The sequence below is a fragment of the Sander vitreus genome, chromosome 8, assembly GCF_031162955.1.
Source record: "Sander vitreus isolate 19-12246 chromosome 8, sanVit1, whole genome shotgun sequence".
Lineage (NCBI taxonomy): Eukaryota > Metazoa > Chordata > Actinopteri > Perciformes > Percidae > Sander > Sander vitreus.
Window position 1 is genome coordinate 34,036,959 of NC_135862.1, and position 21,141 is coordinate 34,058,099.

At 42.7% G+C, this 21,141-nt stretch overlaps 1 protein-coding gene across 1 annotated transcript in view; it reads left to right on the plus strand.

Moving 5' to 3' along the window:
* The window catches only part of agbl1 (AGBL carboxypeptidase 1), a 110,814-nt gene that overhangs the window by 52,127 nt on the left and 37,546 nt on the right, over positions 1–21,141 (plus strand). Inside the window, exons 13-21 of the mRNA XM_078256184.1 lie at positions 123–213; positions 464–730; positions 5,371–5,454; positions 5,597–5,677; positions 5,834–5,982; positions 10,831–10,918; positions 11,260–11,392; positions 12,725–12,878; positions 17,504–17,684. Of these exons, the coding sequence (XP_078112310.1) occupies positions 123–213; positions 464–730; positions 5,371–5,454; positions 5,597–5,677; positions 5,834–5,982; positions 10,831–10,918; positions 11,260–11,392; positions 12,725–12,878; positions 17,504–17,684 (1,228 nt within the window). The remainder of the gene's footprint in view (positions 1–122; positions 214–463; positions 731–5,370; positions 5,455–5,596; positions 5,678–5,833; positions 5,983–10,830; positions 10,919–11,259; positions 11,393–12,724; positions 12,879–17,503; positions 17,685–21,141) is intronic.

The window sequence follows — 21,141 nt, forward strand, 5'->3', positions numbered from 1 at the left end:
CATGGCAATTGTTTTCATCATGACTTCAGTAGTTAGTGCTGTGCCACAGCATTGTTATTTTCCTCTCGTTCTTAAAAAGTGGAAATTCAGATTCAATTTTCTGTCTCTCTCGCTCTGTCCAGCTGTTGGCCAGTTAGAGGCCCGTGATTTCCACAGTCACAGCAGCCTCCTCAGCACCAGCCCCCACTTCAGGACCGTGGTTAGAGAGGCCAGGTATGCTGAAACTCCATTTCCTTTGCATGGATGGTTGGACAGGGCATTTGTCAAGCTGTGATAATGATGAATGGACAGAAATGAGGTATCTGAAAGAGTTCGATGACACTAATCTCAGTTAGAAAAAAACATCGACTGCATCATCTTCACATTATCCTTGTGTACTGTAAATATCAAACAGTTCATGCTGTGCAGCCCAGTAGGGTTCCATTCTGAACAGTCTGAACTCATGATCATTTTATCCTCCTAGGGGAAAAGCCCCCACAGGTCAGAGAGGGGATGAGCAGGATGATGAGGAGGTGGATGCAGAAGAATCCCACCATCGTACCATGATAGACAAGTTATTGGAGAGACATGGAGCCTGCATTCCCCACCATGACCCCAAGCTGTACCGCGCTGCAGCCGCCAAAACCATATCCATTCCAGGGTTCAGCATCCTGGCTTTCCCTGATTTCTGGGGACACCTCCCACCGCCGGGACATGAACCCATGGCCCCACGCAAACCCAACATACAGAGGTACTCCATGGTCATTACAGCATAGAGCATTTAGATGCATGAAACTGACTTGGAAACAACAGTAAAACGTAATCATCCAAAGTATCCCATTGTATCACTATCTATGTTTACAATATCATTTTCTATGGCAATTCTGAGCCAATGTTAAATTGCAGCTGAATCAAATTGTGTCAGAATGGCTTTAAAATGCCCTATATCATTGTTTGTAGCTTATATTTTTGTGGACCACATGCATATGTATCAAATGGTCTGGGACACCCCCTCATGGGCTGATTGGGGACAGGGACTGCAGAAGGAATTAACCATCCAAAACATTGCTGGGGAGAGGGACATCGAAACTTAGCCTGCTGCCACTGTGACCCGGTCCCGGACAAGACGAAGAAAATGGATGGATGGAAAATGGTGTGAACTGAGCGCTGCTGCCATTGAGCATGAAGCGGCAAATAAACATAATCAACAATGATCTGTGCCACCTACTGGACAGACAGTGGTCTTAGGTTGGTGGAAGTAAGAAATTACATTTACTTTCGTATCAAATTCGTTTTTTTCCGTACTAGTTCTTTTGGCAGTATTTTTAACGTTTTACTTGTACTTTTTTATATCAAGCATTTGCAGGCTAACTACAAAAGTCACATGAAAAAGAAAGGTTTTTTTTGTGTGTGGACGCCCCCTAAAAGGCTTCACAGTTACACCTGCTTGCCGTCCCACAACCATCCCAAATGACAACTCTGATTAATGTTTTACTAGTCGGGAGTAGGAGTGGTGACTGGGGACGCACATACAGTAACTTCCTGAGCCCTGTAGCTAGTTTAGCTGGTTGAAGGCTTGCTATCGTGACGCTGACGTCTGGCTGTAGAATGGCAAAATTGACCCAATGTTGAGTGCTGACGTCTTTCTACAGTAGCCACATTGACAAGGCTACCTGCAGAACTTGTGATTGCAGGCATTGGCCAATGATGATTATCTCAAAATGGCATTAATTGGCCCGACTAATCGGTCTCTCACTACTGGTTGTACTATGCATTGAGAATAAATGAGCAGATAAATGGAATATAAAGCATATTGTGGAGGAATCCATGGTGCACATGGCTTACAGCATGTTGTTCAGGTGAGTACAACAACAAACTGACTGATGGATGTATCTCACTCTCTAGAGGAGGATGTCGACAACCTCCGCGTAGCCCAGAAATGTGCGTGTGCTACGTGGTGGGTAAAACCTGTGCAGCCATCTTTTTTCTTTAATGTGTGTGTTTGTGGTTTGCGGTTGCTGTCAAATATATATATATTGTCTTTATATCTCTGGCTGCCTTGGTTATGCTTTAACTTTTACATGAGTAAACTATTCTAGTAATCCTCCCATGCCTGGTAGTTAGTACAAACAGATAGCATGTCAAGTACAGTATATGTACCTGGACAGGGAAATATTTCCGTGGCCTGGTTTTTGGGTGACTCACAGTGCGCCACAGGGGGAGCAGACGCCCAGTAGGAACATTGTTAGTGGCAATGTGCTTCTCCTGAGCCTGTATGAAGACAGAGTCTGATGATCAGTTTCCCTGTGATCCCTACATTAGATCTCTTCCTCCACATTCTACTTTCTTCTTCTTTAGCTCTCCTGCTCTGTTTCTTATACAACCACCTGTGTTTTTTTATTTTCCTCCCACTCATTACTATCTTCCCACACTTCTGCAGTCTTTCTCAGTCTTCCTGTCACATTCCATTATTTCCCCATCTGTTCTTTTATTATGCCATATCCCCCTCTCCAACAGATGTGACAGCAATGATAGCCTTATTCTGTAGCTGCTTTTTCTTCAAATTGCTCTCTGTGAGACAATTTCTTCAATCCTTTTTTCTTTGTGTCTTCCATCTCTTTTGTCCAGTATATTTCTTTTTTCACCCCCTCTGTCTCTCTTTGGTGTGTTATCTGTCTTCATGTAACCATCCATGGCAGCACTGGGAGCCGTATAGCTCTCCGACAGTCATGAAATCGTAGAGGTCAAATAGAGCTATAAATACTAGATTGTTCTGAGACATGTTTAGGGGCACTGTCCGTTTGGACTGTGAGCCCACACATATCATATATGTATGATGCAGTAATTATACATAAGGCAAACAAAAGACACTGTTCTTTGTGTAGGTGTCTAACACAGACTGAATGGGCTACACATTGGAGAAGTGACAGAGCTGTGAGCAGAGAGAAGTATTTGTGTGCCTTGCATTTCAATGCAGCCCTCTTCATTTCCATGCTGATTGCTGCTGATAGCGAGTGCCATTGTTTTTTTAGCATCAGAGTCAACTTCAGGTTATATATTTCAGTTCCCAAGTACCAGTAGGTTAACATTACCTCAGCTCTCTCAGAGCACACTTAAGCTGGATTCATCAGAATCTGTCTGATTGAATTATTTTGCGTACACACATAAACATGGACGTTTCAATGTTGTTCCAGAGGCTTTTCCACCCTGTCAGTAATCTCTGAAAACATATTTGCAAATGAATGCAGAATCTGTAAGCAACGGGACAAGATTTTGGTAGTGTTCTGGTTTCCATTTTTTCCCCCAAGAAAACCCTTTGTGATCTTTGGCAACCCCCCTAAGGGGGGCCCGGACTGGGAACTGGTGTCTTAGGAAGAAGATATATTAGGGTTCGATACACACACAAAATACTTGTTAGTAGATACATTCACTGTTGGTTTGGGTCAGATATGTTGAAAATATATAAAATATAGAATATCAGACTTATTCTTTAACTGTACATCAGCTGCTCCAATCGTCAGTGTTTGTGGAAACCCCTTACCTTGGAACCAAGCTGACCTGCAGCTGGATTCTCACAGTATACATATGACACTAGAATCCATCTTGTCAGGCTTCCAGTAATGTGTTTGTGTCTGAACAACAACAGACCGAACCAATCGGCGTCCAGTGAGGACCTTCAAATCACACCCATCTCGTGTCACTACTGGTGTTCCCCAAGGCTCTGTCCTGGGGCCCCTCCTGTTTATCATCTATCTACTTCCTCTTGGTCAAATCTTCCGTAAATTCATCCATGACACCCAGCTATGTCAACCACATTGATTAGTATAACTCTCTTCTCTTTGGTCCTTCTCTCAAACTTATACATAAACTTCAAATGGTTCAGAACTCTGCTGCTCGTATCATCACTGGAACATCTTCTTTTAGTCATATCACTCCTGTTCTTCAGCAGCTTCTTTGGATCCCAGTAAAACACTGCATTGATTTTAAAATTCTTTTTCTCACCTTCAAGTCCATTCACAACCTCGCTCCTCTGTATCTCACTGACCTCCTTTAAATCAACACACCCACTCGTACTCTCAGGTCTTCTTAATCTATTCACCTCACTACACCTCCTGCCCGTTTGACCATCAGGGGGTTTAGAGCCTTCAGCCCCTCGCCTCTGGAATTCCCTTCCACCAGACATTCGCAACATTAACTCGCTTCCTAACTAACTTCCCTTTTCAAAACCCGCTTGAAAACATATCTTTTCACACTGGCATATCAAACATGATCACCACTCATTTATTTTTTAGTAATGTTCTGTTTGTTTGTTGTTATTATTATTATTATTACTATTTTATTGTTTTGTAAGGTGACCTTGAGTGTCATGAAAGAAATAAAATGTATTATTATTATTATTATTATTATTATTATTAAAGGTTCTTTGTAACAAACCATCTGGCGTGTCGGGTTAGAAAACCCCACTTTTGCGTACACATTTTTGCTGCCCTGACGTTAATGTGGGGTACACTCAGTGACTCAACCCTAGTGTCTTGTTTTAGAATGCTGAAAGCCAGGGCATTGACTTCACCTTTTATTGACATTGTGTATTTTTTTATTTTAATTATGTCTATTTCAGCTGTGTGAGTATGTGAGTTATGTATAATGTAAATCTGCATCTATGTCGTTATGGTTAAGTGCGTGTATGTAGAAGTGTGTATGCACGTATGGCACATTTCATTGGCGCTCCCCGGAGACATTTTCTCATCACTTTCAAGAGGCCAACAGACGCTGACATTTAAAAATGCTAAAGATACAATTTCCCTCTGAACTTAATCTAATTCTGTTGCAGTCTGTTGGCGCTCACATAAAAAAAAAACATGTTCGAGTTTATAGTCCCTTAACAGAACTAATGTCAATGCTGTTTTTGTTCGGGCTGCTTTGTGCTTTTTGAGTAAATTGTCTTGGGTGTAGAATACGATTAGGCCTAATGCGAGGGACCTTTCAAATCTCATTTCAAAATGAGACTTGAAATGTTCTCCTCCTGTCCACTCTTGCTTGTCCACTCTGGGACTTCTTTGGTCTTATCAACTGCATTAAAGTAGTTAGTTAATGCTGTGTATTTTCTCTTAAATTGTGCTGTGGAAAATCAACATAGAACCCCACAAGGAAAATAACAGCATTTGTTTTCCAAATGCCTAAGATGACCCATGCGTAGGTTTTCTTGACTTTTTCCATTTCCTTCTGACAGACATTGTTGGTTTCTTTTTTTCATGCTAGCTTTCAGCCAAACTAAGACAACAAAGCCTATTGTATATATGTATTGCCTTTTTCTGAATGTCTTGACTCAAGTGATAACTGATCTCTGTTGTGTGTATGTGTTTCATGGCTGTATGTACTTGTCTTTATCAGGCAGAAAGTGTTTGAAGATGTCCGACGTTTCCTGAATGCTGATGACATCATCGACCAGGTAGTGTTTGACCTGGAAGACAGCAGGTAGGTAAAAAACACAAACATTTATTAAGCTAGCTATTTTAATGGGTGTGGATTTAGATTGTAAACATTTAATTTCCTTCATTTACTTAAATGAAATACTACGCCCTAACATTGTTTGGTGGTCTCTGTCTCTGTCTGTCAGTCTCCAGTGTCCGTCTGATTCCTTGAGGTTTTTCTCAAAGTTTGAGTGTGGGAACCTAAGGAAGGCTGTTCAGGTCCGAAGGTATGGACGCACACGCGCACGCACGCACACACACACACACACACACACACACACACACACACACACACACACACACACACACACACACACACATACATAAACTTAGTAAGCCAACACACAGAAGCAGTTTTTTTCTTCTTCTCTTCTCTTGTATAGATATGAATATGACCTGATATTGAATGCAGATGCTAACTGTAACCAGCACACCCAGTGGTTCTACTTTGAAGTCAGTAACATGGTGGCAGACGTCCCCTACCGTTTTAATGTCATCAACTGTGAGAAGAGCAACAGCCAGTTCAACTATGGTGAGAGGGGTTGTGTGTGTGTGAGTGTGTCGGTGTGTTTGTGTGTGCGTATGTGTGTGTGTGTGTGTGTGTGTGTGTGTGTGTGTGTGTGTGTGCCCGTGTGGCGCTCTTTGATCAACAACTGAGTTGCCTTAGGGTTCCTTGAGCCTTTCTCTTTAAACCAAGAGCGCCATCTAGTGGACTCAGAAGATGGCGCTTTGTGAAATTGTTCACAAAGCGCCATTTGGCGATTACTTCCCCGTAGCACATCTGGTGAGCTTTTACGGGATCTTACTCGCCTGGTGGCTTTTATTTTATTTATTTAGTCATAATATGGGTTCCCAAAAGGGCCTATACGTTGTTGTAAGCATCTATCAGATAAGCAAAACATTTTGGAGTCAAATTTCAAACTGGCTGATGTAAAAAAGAAAAATGTAGAAAGAAAAGCAGGTCTTCACGTGGAAAAAAACCTATTTAAAATACTAGGTGAGTTAAGGAGGAATAGTTTGGTTTAACTTAGTTTTTTTCTAGGATGATCGCTGGAACATCCGGGCAGCCGGTTGGGCAATGCGAGACTACAGGAGGACCGGCTAGTTAGACAAACAGGAGCTCATTTTATGCTTTGACCCTCTATCAGAGCTCATTCTCTGTCTCAAGCTTCATTTATAGATTAAACCTATGCCATAAGTACATTTATATGTATACAGACCCTAGGCCGTAGCCTGATGTGCACCTCCCCAGAAATGTAACTATGCGGCTACGTGGACAACTGTGATTGGTCGGTTTGGCCGGGGCTTGGTAGCATTGCATTTTTTTCCTATGATTTCCCCCCTTTTTGACTCTGAAGCTAACCCCCGTCAATCTCTCACTCACTCTTTCACACGCCACACACTCTCCACGCACTTAAGAGATATGCTAGATTGACGCAGACACATCAGCGCAGAAGCATAAATCCTCACAACGGCGTAGGACACTCACGTAGGCTCTGCGTGGAGCCTACCTACAACCATAAACACACACACACATGCACGCACGCACAACGCACGCACACACACACACACACACACACACACACACACACATACATAAACTTAGTAAGCCAACACACAGAAGCAGTTTTTTTCTTCTTCTCTTCTCTTGTATAGATATGAATATGACCTGATATTGAATGCAGATGCTAACTGTAACCAGCACACCCAGTGGTTCTACTTTGAAGTCAGTAACATGGTGGCAGACGTCCCCTACCGTTTTAATGTCATCAACTGTGAGAAGAGCAACAGCCAGTTCAACTATGGTGAGAGGGGTTGTGTGTGTGTGAGTGTGTCGGTGTGTTTGTGTGTGCGTATGTGTGTGTGTGTGTGTGTGTGTGTGTGTGTGTGTGTGTGTGTGCCCGTGTGGCGCTCTTTGATCAACAACTGAGTTGCCTTAGGGTTCCTTGAGCCTTTCTCTTTAAACCAAGAGCGCCATCTAGTGGACTCAGAAGATGGCGCTTTGTGAAATTGTTCACAAAGCGCCATTTGGCGATTACTTCCCCGTAGCACATCTGGTGAGCTTTTACGGGATCTTACTCGCCTGGTGGCTTTTATTTTATTTATTTAGTCATAATATGGGTTCCCAAAAGGGCCTATACGTTGTTGTAAGCATCTATCAGATAAGCAAAACATTTTGGAGTCAAATTTCAAACTGGCTGATGTAAAAAAGAAAAATGTAGAAAGAAAAGCAGGTCTTCACGTGGAAAAAAACCTATTTAAAATACTAGGTGAGTTAAGGAGGAATAGTTTGGTTTAACTTAGTTTTTTTCTAGGATGATCGCTGGAACATCCGGGCAGCCGGTTGGGCAATGCGAGACTACAGGAGGACCGGCTAGTTCACGAACAAACAGGAGCTCATTTTATGCTTTGACCCTCTATCAGAGCTCATTCTCTGTCTCAAGCTTCATTTATAGATTAAACCTATGCCATAAGTACATTTATATGTATACAGACCCTAGGCCGTAGCCTGATGTGCACCTCCCCAGAAATGTAACTATGCGGCTACGTGGACAACTGTGATTGGTCGGTTTGGCCGGGGCTTGGTAGCATTGCATTTTTTCCTATGATTTCCCCCCTTTTTGACTCTGAAGCTAACCCCCGTCAATCTCTCACTCACTCTTTCACACGCCACACACTCTCCACGCACTTAAGAGATATGCTAGATTGACGCAGACACATCAGCGCAGAAGCATAAATCCTCACAACGGCGTAGGACACTCACGTAGGCTCTGCGTGGAGCCTACCTACAACCATAAACACACACACACATGCACGCACGCACAACGCACGCACGCACACACACACACACACACACACACACACACATTCACACACAGTTTGGGGGCTAAAGGAGCATGCCTCTCGCTGTGTTTTCTCACTCCTCCACAGTGGGTCCGGCCATAATAGACCATCCATTACAACTAAATACACACACAGACAAAGGGATTGCAAAATACATTCAGTATCTCCAGTAGCAATCTCAGTTCTTTCATACACACTTACCACACACTGATTCGTACACTGCCCTCTCTACCGGAAAATAGCTATTTTTAACGTATTTTTGGAAATTGCTTTCATCTCAGGAAGAATTGAATGAGTAGAAGAAAGGGTCGCTCTTCTAAAGCAGTCTGTGTCTCATTGTACAGAAAATGGCTTTTCTTCTGAAAGATTGTAATGTGCTGACAGGCTACAAAGTCATCCAACTATCTATGTTTAACCCCTGGAGATTTGATGCTTTCAATTCAACAAGAACAGTGGCTCTTTACCCTTTCCAGCCCCAGGGCTAAAACCCAGAATAAAAAACACCATGGTTACTGAGGTGGAGAGTTTGGATCACCATTCTTCATGGAGTTTCTGCTTGTCAGGAATATGGGGAGGACTGATGTGACACAGGACTCAGGCAATGCAAGCATGCACTACTGTCTTTACAAGGTTGACCTATCAGGAACTAAAGTAGGAGTAATAAATAATAAACATTGTCTTTATTTGATTCATTTATTTTATTTGCCCCACTCATCGTAGCTTGTGTCCATAAAGAGGAGAAATAGTGAGGGGAGAGGGAGGCCGACACAGCTCTCACCTGATTATTAATTACACACAATGCAAACAAAAAAGTAAGCTACACAGTGTTCACAACAAAGTGATCGTTTTAGCCTTCTCTGAATGATGTAACTATTACCGTGTGAACCACATGTCTTTCTTCTGGAATGAACCGCCCTCCTGCTGTGATACAATCAACACTTTCAAAACCTTACAGTGAAAACGGGATTCCATCTGTAACCAGCTTAAACAACTCAACAACAATCAGAACAGCTGGACGGCGAGACACGTCACACCTTCTCTTGTACACCTGGGAAAAAATAATTTTGCAAATCTATGAATTTTGAAGTTTCATGAATGTCATGATTTGATTTTATGAAGTTATTGTGTAATTTCTTGGTCACAAGCAGCATCTTCAACATTCAAGCCTCTTTTGATAATATATAATCAGAATGTTGGACAGGAAGCTAGTAAGATCTCACCACTGGACACTTCATTAAATAAGATAATATTAATACTAACTATTAGGCAAGTCTGTCTGTCTGTCTGCCTGCCTGTCGCTGTCTGTCTGTCTGTCTGTCTGTGTCTGTGTGTCTCTGTCTGTGTGTCTGTCTGTGTCTGTGTTTGTATGTGTCTGTCTGCTTGCCTGTCTGTCTGTCTGTCTGTCTGTGTCTGTGTGTGTCTGTCTGTGTGTGTGTGTGTGTGTGTGTGTGTCTGTCTGCCTGTCTGCTTGCCTGTCTGTGTGTCTGTCTGTGTCTGTGTGTTTGTACTTCACATATCTGGAGAACAGTTCATCCGATGTAATTCACACTTGGCGGGTGCATTTCTGCGGACCCAGTGTCGTGCAGTGTTGAATTTGGTGCAATGTGGACACGCAACACATTCAATATTAATAAACCTTGAATAACCAAAGGAACAGCTCTGTGCAGCAGCAGGGGGCGGGGCTTCAGTGCAGGCTAACTCCAGCATGTCTTCACCTGGCTGAGACTGCAGGCAGCGGGTGCTGTCAATTCCAATACAGGCCCCTAATGCTGCATGGATAGCTTAATGGATAAGCATGCATCATATTGTAATTAATGTAATGTAATTAATCTGAATCTGCAACGTAACGAGTAACGTTTTTCTGTCAGGTAAAAAGTACACAGTAAGTCAGTAGTACAAGTAAAGCAAATTGGGGCCCAGTATGCCAGGCCAAACAGTCGAGCCGTTCAGAGCAGGCCTGTTTGACACTGGGACGGTAAAGAAGCCGTTCCTCAGGTGCTCAGTGGGCTGGGCTTTCTCTCAGGCTTTCAGCAACACTAGACAAGTCTATGCAGAAGTGTGAGGTGCCCTTTAGTAAACCCTTGTTTGGACAGACGTGGAATTCCTTCATTTCATTTTAAACTCCACCATTTGGCAACCATTTTGAAAGAGGGGTGATCTGTTGCTCTATTTTTTTTGGTCATTTTATTGTTTGTGTTTTGTGATGTTTATGTATTCATGATTCGTTTTATATATTTGTATTAAAGTCTATCTGGGGATGGGCTGATGCTCTACTGTGCAGTACTGCGCTATGTGACATTGGTCGGCGATATGTACTTCGCTATGAAATAAATATTACAGTAATAAATAAATACATTCTTTTATGTATATTCTTAAATCAGACAACCTTTTATTATAAGGCTTAAATAATATTATAGAGACAGTCACAGCCAGCACAGGACTGGCACAGGCCGCAGCGCCACCAGCTTTAATACTGTCACAGCTGTTCCACGTTGCTCACTGTTTATCTGTGTGTGCATGTGTGTGTGCACTGCAGGAATGCAGCCGGTGCTGTACTCGGTAAGGGAAGCTCTGGAAGGTAGACCACACTGGCTCAGGACCGGGACTGAAATTTGTTACTTCAGGTATGAATGAAATCCACAGATTCAATGTGTTCAGCAGCAGAACCAATAACTGTACTTGCTGACAGTCCAATCACACACAGAGTGTGACATCATCAGACCACTGAGAGGGCGCTCAGTCCTGGGAAATATATGATTTTATAGAAATCACTTTTATTGTGTCATCATGTTTCTAAAAGCTGTCTCTTCTTCAAGTGGTGTGTGAAGAGCAGAACAGTCCAGTGAATGCTCCGTGCTGAAGACAGGGACCTTACATACTGGAGAAGGATCTTTTATCTACACATAACTTTTATCTACACATAACACAACTTATTGTATGCTACTCTCTCTATTTTATCCTCCAGAAACCACTTTTGTCCAGCTCGGGGCAGAAAGAGAACGACATTTTATACTCTAACCTTCACCATCACCTTCAAACACAATGAGGACGTCTGCTACATGGCCTACCATTATCCCCACACATACTCTGCTCTAAAGGTACGCATCCATCCATCCATCCATCCATCCATCCATCAAGGAATGACAACTCAGTGTGCTTTCAACCCTTTGTTGAACAGAAAGCTCCAAATAGTGGCTCGGACAATAAAGAGAATGCTTCATTAAGTTAATTTGGACATCGCTACTATTTTGCTAAATCAATACATCAAATAAGTGTAATGTGGTTGGTTTTAACCAACACTCTGCTCCAACTCCCCCTTAACACAACAGAAGAATAACAGATTTAATGATACAACCAATACAGCTGAACAGACAATATATACCTATAAGACCCATACTCTAAGACGTCTACCGGTCTCGAAGCTTCAACTATTTAAGCAACTCAACTATAAACACAATACAATCAGACGTTCACATACTTCATCCTTAGACCTCTAACAGTTTAAATAACATACTGTAGTTCACACATACCATTCAATGCAGCCTTAGCGTCCAAGGGAATACTACTTATTTTGCCTGTGAAGCACTTTGTGACTCTGTTTGTGATAAGTGCTAAACAAATAAACTTTACTTACTGCCTCACGCTGCCAAGAATTCGGCATCGAGCCAGCTTGACTGTCTCACAGCCATAACACACTAGGCGCGGAAGTGCCGCGAATAGCCGCGAACCGGCGTGATGCAGAGCTATTTTAATTTTGGCTCCCATGTTATTCATTCTTTCCATTCATACCAGCTGCGATCAGCCGCGCTGGCCAGTGCGCTGCTGTGATCGTTTCCGCGTCTTGTCTATTTCTTCCGCGAGCCACGGCAAGCCAGGCAGGTAAACACTTACCACTACCAACACTACTCTTTGATCGCACGTTGGAGAAGTCTGACGTAGTATTAAGACTTACAAACTTCTTGCTGATAAGAGGTGGTGGATGAATGGTAGTGAAGTTCAAATGAAGCTTCATGAAACATGTTCTTTATCTTCTGAGCCCACTAGATGGCGCTCTTGATTTAAAGAAAAAGGCTCAAGTAATGACAACTCAGCATGCTGTCAACGCTTTGTTAAACAGAAAGCGCCATCTAGCGGCTCAGGAAATAAAGAGAATGCGTCATAAAGCTTTATTTGGACATCACTAGTGACGCATCCCATCTCATTCCTCAAGTCAATGTTGACTTTTTCAATGTTTAATTAGGACCTATTTTTCTATGTGCTTTTCATTGTCGGCTTGAAATGTCCTAAAAATACTTTGCAAAAAAACACCTTCCTCACCAATTAGTTGTTAAGACAGAACCATGACAGCCTAAATCATGCTTTAGTTGCCACAAATGGATATCGTAGGAAAACAAATGAAATAAGTTGGCTTTCACACTTGTGTTTGTCAGGCTCATCTGAAGGTGCTGCAGAAATCAGTGGACCCTGCCAAGGTGTTTTTCCAGCAGCAGAATCTTTGTGGCACTTTGGCTGGAAACTGGTGTCCAGTAGTCACCATCACAGCCTGTCCTGCCAGCAGGGGCTGGAGAGACATGCACCAGCTCCGTGAGTAATGCTGTGTGTATGTGTGTGTTTGTGTGTGTGTGTTTGAGCAGAAAAACAGCCAGCCCTCCTGACAGAGACAGATATCCCATGCTTTGTTTGTTTTTCACGGCTTAATTGAAAGCAAGTGATGCTTAGCAGTTGGAAATATGAAGAAATAATTTGTTTAAGAGTAAACCATGTGAGATTCATCATAGCATATCCACATTAGCATACTATTATACTGCAGCTTCTATTACACAATGGGCATTTGTGCATAGCAATTATGCCATTTCATCTTGTCATTTTCCCCCAAAAGTCAGCGCTTCAGGAATTGATTGCTTGACTTCACCATTGATACTCGTGGATTTTTATATGAAACAATCTAGTTGGAATGGTTTACTAAAATGCACTCGCCAGTACCTCCAGTAAACACTGGTGTTTCCAACTACACAGACAGAATTTGTCAGGATTACAAGACGATGGGTTCATCATTCATGACCCAGCTGGGTGTTCTGCCATGAGCAATTCAACTTCCATCCCTCAGTGTTTGTCTTCCTGGTAGCCCAATTTGCACTCCACATTGATTTTATTCAGGTCGCCAAATCCCATTGTCGCTGAAGGTGTTACTGTTGATCTCTAGCACATCCCAAAGGTTGCCGGTCGCCTTCAGGTGCAGCAGAGAGGATATCTCCCCCTATTTGAGGGCAGCTGATGTTCACTTGAACAAGGCAATTAACCTTAACACCTTAAAAATGTGACTTTCCACTCTGAGACTGACGGAGCACAGAGGCTCCTACGGATGCTGGACTGTTTTATTCCTGAGGGGAAACGTGTGTGTATGTGTGAGTATAGGAGTGTGTCTTTGTTGGACAGAGAACCCAAACATGAGGACAGACAAGGCCTGGAGCAACAGCCAATAAGTTGCAGTCTTCTTCCTGTGTATGCAAATGAGTATGCTAATCAGGTCTAATTACAAGCACTGGGTATAGAGCAGCAGCATGAGTTTAATGGCACATGCCTAGCCATTTGTTTCTCCTGTGTGTTCAAAAAATCATCGGGATGATGCCTAAACGAAGTTCTGCGCTTTATTTTGGCGTTGTTCTTAGACATGCAAGCTTTTCTTCGGAGGGGAAGGATTAGACAAAGCAGCCGTCTTCCTGCCCCACTCCTCTGGTCTCTAATTAAAAAGGCTTCCAGTGCAATCACAGCTCATCTGTGAAAGCCGTTACGACGAGGACAGTTCCTCTGTCACACTTTATGCTCCAACTCTTTCTTTCATTTCTCTAGTTTCTGTCTCTCACCCTCTCTGTCCCCATCTGTATAGTCTATGTCTTTTAATGCATGTCGTTCTGTGCTAAGTATAAAAATCAACTGAAAGATGCAGCCAGTGCCAACAAAGACTTGGTATATGTTTGAGTGAATTGATTGTGATTCTGTGAGCTGAAAGCACCGATAAGTAATCAGTGTGAGTAACACTGAACACACACACACACACACACACACACCTGTCCCACTGTATATACATTGAAGGTGTAGGACAGTCAGTCTACTGTCCACTGTCCCCATCAGGGCACAGAACACACAATGCACACTTTGTTAGTGTGATTCATAATACACTGTTAGAATACCTTCAGGTGGGGATGACTCACCCCGTACCTCCTAAACTCTCTTGTTGCTGGATCTTCATCTGCCTGCTGCTCTACTGTCATCTCTGGCTTGTGCCACACAGGTGGGGGTAACTTCCTGTTCTATCAGTCATCAGAAGATGTGCCAGTATGGTCTGTCCTGACAAGCCTTTAGTGGTTAATGGGCTCTCTCTGGTCCAATTGTTCACACAGACTGGCTCACAGTCTCGCAGCACAGACACACACCAGCCAGATCCCATTCACACGGCTGCTGCAGGAAAGATTTCTACTGAAAATAATAATAATAATAAATTGAATTTGTATAGCGCTTTTCATGGACTCAAAGTCGCTTTACAGGGCAGGGTACAAAACAAAAAAAACTAAGCAGAACAAAACAAAACAAAAACAAAACAAGATTCAGGCACAGATGAAAAGGGGGGGGGGGGGAAGGTGTATATCATTGTGTGCAACAGTAGATGTTGTTCGATTCATCAGACGAATCAAAAGGTGATCAGACAACGAAACCTCTGGACAAATGTATTTAGAATTGGAAGAGAAAACAAAGGTGAACCAAAACCAAACTGTCTGTTCATCCATCACAGTTTACAGGCCCACATCCTGCTGCTACTGTGCTCACCTCACAGTTTTCAAGAGTTATTTATTGCGACATTTCATCATGTGTATAACTTTAAAAGAACATCAAATCTATAAAAATATATAAAAATATAAATGTTATTAAAGTGTATGTTTTGAATGAGTACAGTTTTGCAGGAATGTGATAGTAAGGATGTGCAGGTAAGGAGTGGATCAGGATACAAGCCCATATCATTAGAGGTCCCCGGGCCTTGTTGAGGTCCACTGCATTTGGGAGGAAACTGTTCTCGTGGCTTAAGGTTTTGGTCCTAATGGACCGCAGCCTCCTGCCAAATGGGAGTGCTTCAATGACGTATGTGTCAGGGGTGGAAAGGATCGGCCACAATCTTTCTGGCCTGCCTCAGGACCCTAGAGGTGTACAGGTCCTAGATGGTCTTCACGGTCCTGGAGGCGTACAGGTCCTGGAAGGACAGCAGATTGCAGCCAATCACCTTCTTAGCACAGAGGATGATCGCTGCACTCTGCCCTTGTCCTTAGCAGTGGCAGCAGCGTACCATGGTGATGGAGCAGGTGAGGATGGACTCAATGATGGCAGTGTAGTGCACAATCATAGTCTTTGGAAGGTTACATTTCTTCAGCTGCTGTAGGTAGTACATCCTCTGTCACCAGATTGTCAATCACCTATCTGTAGGCAGATTAATCTACTTCCTCCAAAAAGAGCGAGCCAAAAGAGAGTGGTGTCATCTGCAAACTTCAGGAGCTTGACGGACTGGTGACTGGAGGTGCAGCTGTTGGAGTACAGAAAGAAGCAGAGGGGAAAGGACGCAGCCTTGAGGGGAACCAGTGCTGATGGTCATAGAGTCACAGACGTGTTTCCCCATCGCCACACGCTCCTTCCTGTCAGATAGGAAGAGTCTGATCCACCTCCAGGTGGAGTCAGGCAAGTGCAGCTGGGACCGTTTGTCCTGCAGCAGAGCTGGGAGGATTGAGCTGAAATCCATAAACAGGATCCTGGCATAGGTTTCTGAGGAGTCCAGGTGCCAGAGGATGAAATGAAAAGCCATGTTGACTGCATCGTCTACAGACCTGTTTGCTCTGTAGGCAAACTGCAGGGGTCCAGGAGTGGGTTGGTGAGGGATTTGAGGTGTGACAAAACAAGGCGTTTAAAAGACTTCATAACCACAAAGGTCAGAGCGACGGGTCTGTTTTTGGGGACGCAGGCTGGTACGTGGCATGTCTCCAGTGAGGTGTTAAAGATGTCAGTGAACACCGGAGACAGCTGATGAGCACACTACTTGAGGTTTGAGGGAGAGAGGGCCCTATTTAAACTTTCTAAGCACAAGGTGTGAAGGGCTTGGCACAGGTGCGTTTAGGGCGTGTACAAATCCAACAGTAAACAACCAGTCAGATAGACATACAGGTTGAAAACAGATTATCTGTGTGCACAGACTTACAGTCGGTCAGAGTTGAAGCGTCAAGTAAGTCTGTCTCTTTAAATTGGTTTATCTAAGCTGGGGGTCTGTCTACAACCTGTCTGCTCATCTGACTGCTCTGTGTCTTGCTGTTTGTAGTGATGTCATTGTGTTGTCAGATCTCAGAAATGAATGTTGTGAGTACAGTTTTATTAGAACTAATAGAAATGATGGACAAAGCTGTGAAAATTAGGAATGGTAAATCATTAATGTCCCTACATGCATTTTTTTTGCTGGCTTCTTACATTCTGGTGAACAAAAGAAAACATTTCTGCAAATATTATCAGTCAGAGGTTTTATGTTATTAGACTCCAAAATCCATATTGGCTTAATGCTGTTGAAGCCCATAGTAATGTAATGCAAAAATCACCATTATTTTAATTGATTTCCTACAAATCCAGTGTACATACTTGTGTATAATTGTCTGAGGCGTTCTAACAATTCCTCACCCATAATAGAATAATAATCAGGACAGAGCATTCTCTATCCACATGTTGCTCATTCTGGATATCTGTTCGACAGCAGACTGCTTTGAGCTCAATCATTGAGCTCAAACAACCCTGACTGATCACACACTCTGCCATCTGTTGGCATGCTATCTGCACAAACCATTCACATTGTAATCACTGACATCAGAAATGTTAAGTATGACCCTTTGCAGAACCCTACAATTATCATTCATGACCTCTGGTAGCCGACATAATTGGCTAGCTGTCACTGTTGTTATGATGTGTGTAGAGGAAACACCATCAGCACTGCTTTAATTAAAGACCTGATCTGGATAATTGATTGATGCCTGGCACTCTGAGAACACAGATAATAACACAAAGGCAGCTCCACAGTGAATGACAGGGTGCCACTGAGTTTACATAACGTCTTGTTACTTGAGTTTCACAGATGACTGTTACTGAGCAATATTCTGAAACATACTGTATATCTGTCTGTCTCTGTCCAGGGAATCGTCCCTGTATTGTGCTAACAGGCCGCGTCCATCCCGGTGAGTCCAATGCCAGCTGGATGATGAAGGGCACCCTGGAGTTCCTGTGCAGCAGTGACCCGGTGGCCCAGAGTCTGAGGGAGGCCTTTGTTTTCAAGCTCATCCCCATGCTCAACCCAGACGGAGTCATCAATGGCACGTAGGTGGGAGGCATGAACCGTGCAGGATGCAGGACTCCACACCACGCATTGCGACTCACTCACTTAGATGTTGATATGACGAACTGCAAACAGCAAATATTGATAGGACAGAATAATAATTGTGCCCAGGGGCGATTCTAGGATCTGACCTTTGGGGGGGCTCAGCCCCTAATGAAAAGTTGATAGCAGTTAAGCTTGGGGGGTCCGGGGGCATGCCCTTGTAAGATATATATATTTTTTAAACCCTTAAATCATGACTTCTTGTGAGTTTTAGGGAAATAAATAGACAGATTGAGACATACAGTTATGACAAACTATCAACAGATTCAAGGAATCTGCTGTGAAAAAAGATGGCAACTACAAAGCATGATTATTGCAGCACACATACCCAGGGGCGTCGGACTGGGGGGAAAAAGGGGACTGAGAACCCAGGGCCCTCATGTGAGGAGGGCCCAAAAAGATGCTAGAATTAATAGCTGTGGATGCAGGGAGGGGCCCATAGAAAATGCCTCTCTACAGGGCCCAGAATTTTGAGCTACGCCCCTGCACATGCAGTACCTTGAACTGGTAAAATAAGCCTTAACATATTTTTAGACAGGATTATTCATGTTTTTTCCTGCTGTTAATTTTCAACTTTTTCATTTACATCATTGATAGAAACTGATATGGTTATACAGCTAAATGATGAATAATCTAATCTAATAATGCCTCTGAACCAGATGGGGAAAATCCAACATCTCTTTTTCCTTTTTTAGAGCCTAGTCCTCCATGAAATGCATATGTAAATATAATGTGAATGGAATATTTTAAGTGTTTTAAATGTTTTTGCCCATACAATATATGTCCACTTTCTCACCTGGTTCTTCCAGGTCCCTCTCTTTGTCCACTCTCTCTCTCTATCCCCCTCCCTCCGTCATATCACTGACAATCACATACAAAACATTTGTCCTACAAGTCCTACTATATATATATATATATATATATATATATATAGTATATATATATATATATATATATATATATATATATATATATATATATATATATATATATATATATATATATATATATATCTCTTATAGGCTACCTAGCCATTTTCTCACCTTGTTCATCTTGCTCTCTCTGCCCTCTCTCTATTCTCCTCACTCCTTTGTGCTGTCAACCAGAAGGCAAATGTAATCGACTAATCAACAAAGAATGCATTGTGTAGGCTACCAAAGGTTATACATTCACCTATTTATAACATATGTGAATATGGGGTTGCTGTTCAGTGCAGTGGGATAATGTTAAAGGCTTATCTTATACTTTCTCACCTGAACCTGGCTGTTTTATTTAAAAAAAAAAAAGAAACGTATATCCATCAATGGGGAAACAGACTGTGAGTCAGGGTTTGTTCTTCCAGTGTTTCAGTTCTGATATGAATGAGTCTGATGATCCGTCAGGTCGAATTATTTATTTTTCATTTGCATTGATAGTTAAAAATAAGAAAGTGTCTGGTAGGGAGGTAGCGGTGCTCAAGCCGTTACGGCAGGGATTAATAGCACACTTTAAAAACTCGTTGTAGGCTACTTCTAAGCTACATGTGCCTACAGTTAGCAATTTTGTCTAACATTGCACAACAAAATTGGACTCCGTGGTGAATAAGCTAGGCTAATTCAGATATAATTGCCATCATTGTGATCAGGGAATCACAGATTGGTTGCACAAATACTACACCTGCAGCCTACTTAACGTGTTCATTCGATTAGATTTAATTTTCACTCCATTAGCCATACCTTTTCAGTGGTTGAAAGTAGCCATACTCTGACGACCGAATTCCCCAAAGTTATTAGTATAGTATCTGCGCAGACTGAACAGTAGGCTGACTAAGGCGCCCTCGTTCAGGGAATCGCAGATAGGCTGTTGACTTTAGGCTACAACTGAGCTGAGCCTGTCATCATTTATCCTATTCCATCGCTAAAATCAGGTTTGCAGAAGTAATAATGTTTGAGAACTAAACGATTTCACAAAATCACAATGATAAGGACTTTATTTTTCAGGGGTGCTGAGATGATTTATTAAAAATAGCCTAGCGCCGCCTATGATTGTGCCATCTCTTTTTCTCTTTTCTTTTGCATAAAACTGTACTTAGCTTACTTTGAACAGTCAGAGCTTTATAGTTGAAGGGTCTTAAGTAGTTACTTAAGACCCTTCAAATATAAAGCAGTTAACCTGACACACCAGATGGTTTGTTACAGAGAACAATCAAAGAAGTCGTCATTGGAATCTGTTTGGTAATGGGCAGGCACTTTAAAAGAAATACATGGCAGCTGATTGGTTGAACCATCTGTTTATCACGTCCATCATTGTTGGTTAAACGAAGAGTCTCGGCCATCACACACAGCTAAACCACGCTGTGGCTGCCAGGAGCTCCTCAGCGGATGCTGTTTGACTCGGTCCGCTGCTGTTCAGACACAAACACATTACTGGAAGCCTGACAAGATAGATTTTAGTGTGATATTATCCCACGATTCTCTTGTGATATCGCGACAGTCCAGCTGCCATGCAATGTAAGTAAGCAGTAGTAGTTTAGTCAGAATGTAATAAGACTAAAGGATCACTGAGGGTTTTTAAAGATCTATCTGGCCAAGCTGTTTGTTTTTTTCAAAGACTTTGCTCTTTTAATGAGCGCTTGAAGTGCCAGTGCCTTTACTGAGTCGAAAAGAAATAAAAGTTCAGTCAGCCAACTCATGTGGAATATATTGTTATGTAAATGTAGAATATGCACATAATGTATGTTTGGTGTCTAGGCTTTGACCTCGTCACTCCTCATGAGAAAACATCAAGCTCAGCACAGTGGGGAGTGATGATACTAATTTTGGGTTAGATACATTGACAGCTGCATCATAGCTTCCAGGTGAGCGGCGTGGTAGCTGCCATGGCAGCAACAGAGCGAGCACTGACGACAAAGTACACCACCATGTTGGAAAGGGTGTGTTGGATATGTTGCTGTGAGAGGAGTGTATCATGTGAGGGTAGCGATAGTCTCGCTATGCCAGAACCTCCTGCAAAGAGCGCTGAAGGAAGGTCTGGCTACTTCACATAGCATACGGGGATGAGAGGAAAACGTGCTCTGGTTTTTTGGCATTTCTTTAAACCAATCAGAATCATCATGGGCTGTGCTAAACTCTGCAAAGAGCTGCTGCAAAATAGTCGTGCAACAGAAAACTCAGATTGGACAGATAGTCTAGCTAACTGTCTGGATTTACCCTGCAGAGATCTGAGGAGCAGTTAACTATAGTCCTCACAAATCCACCACATTTAAAATTCCAACACTAAGAAAGTGGAAGGAAACGGAAAATACATTCATCTGGCGGAATTTCCTGCAGCACCGGATCGATCCCAGAAGTAGAACGCGAAGGATATAGACTAGGGTAGCTGTGACTCAGGTTGGGCTGCTGGAACTGGCTCGCTGGC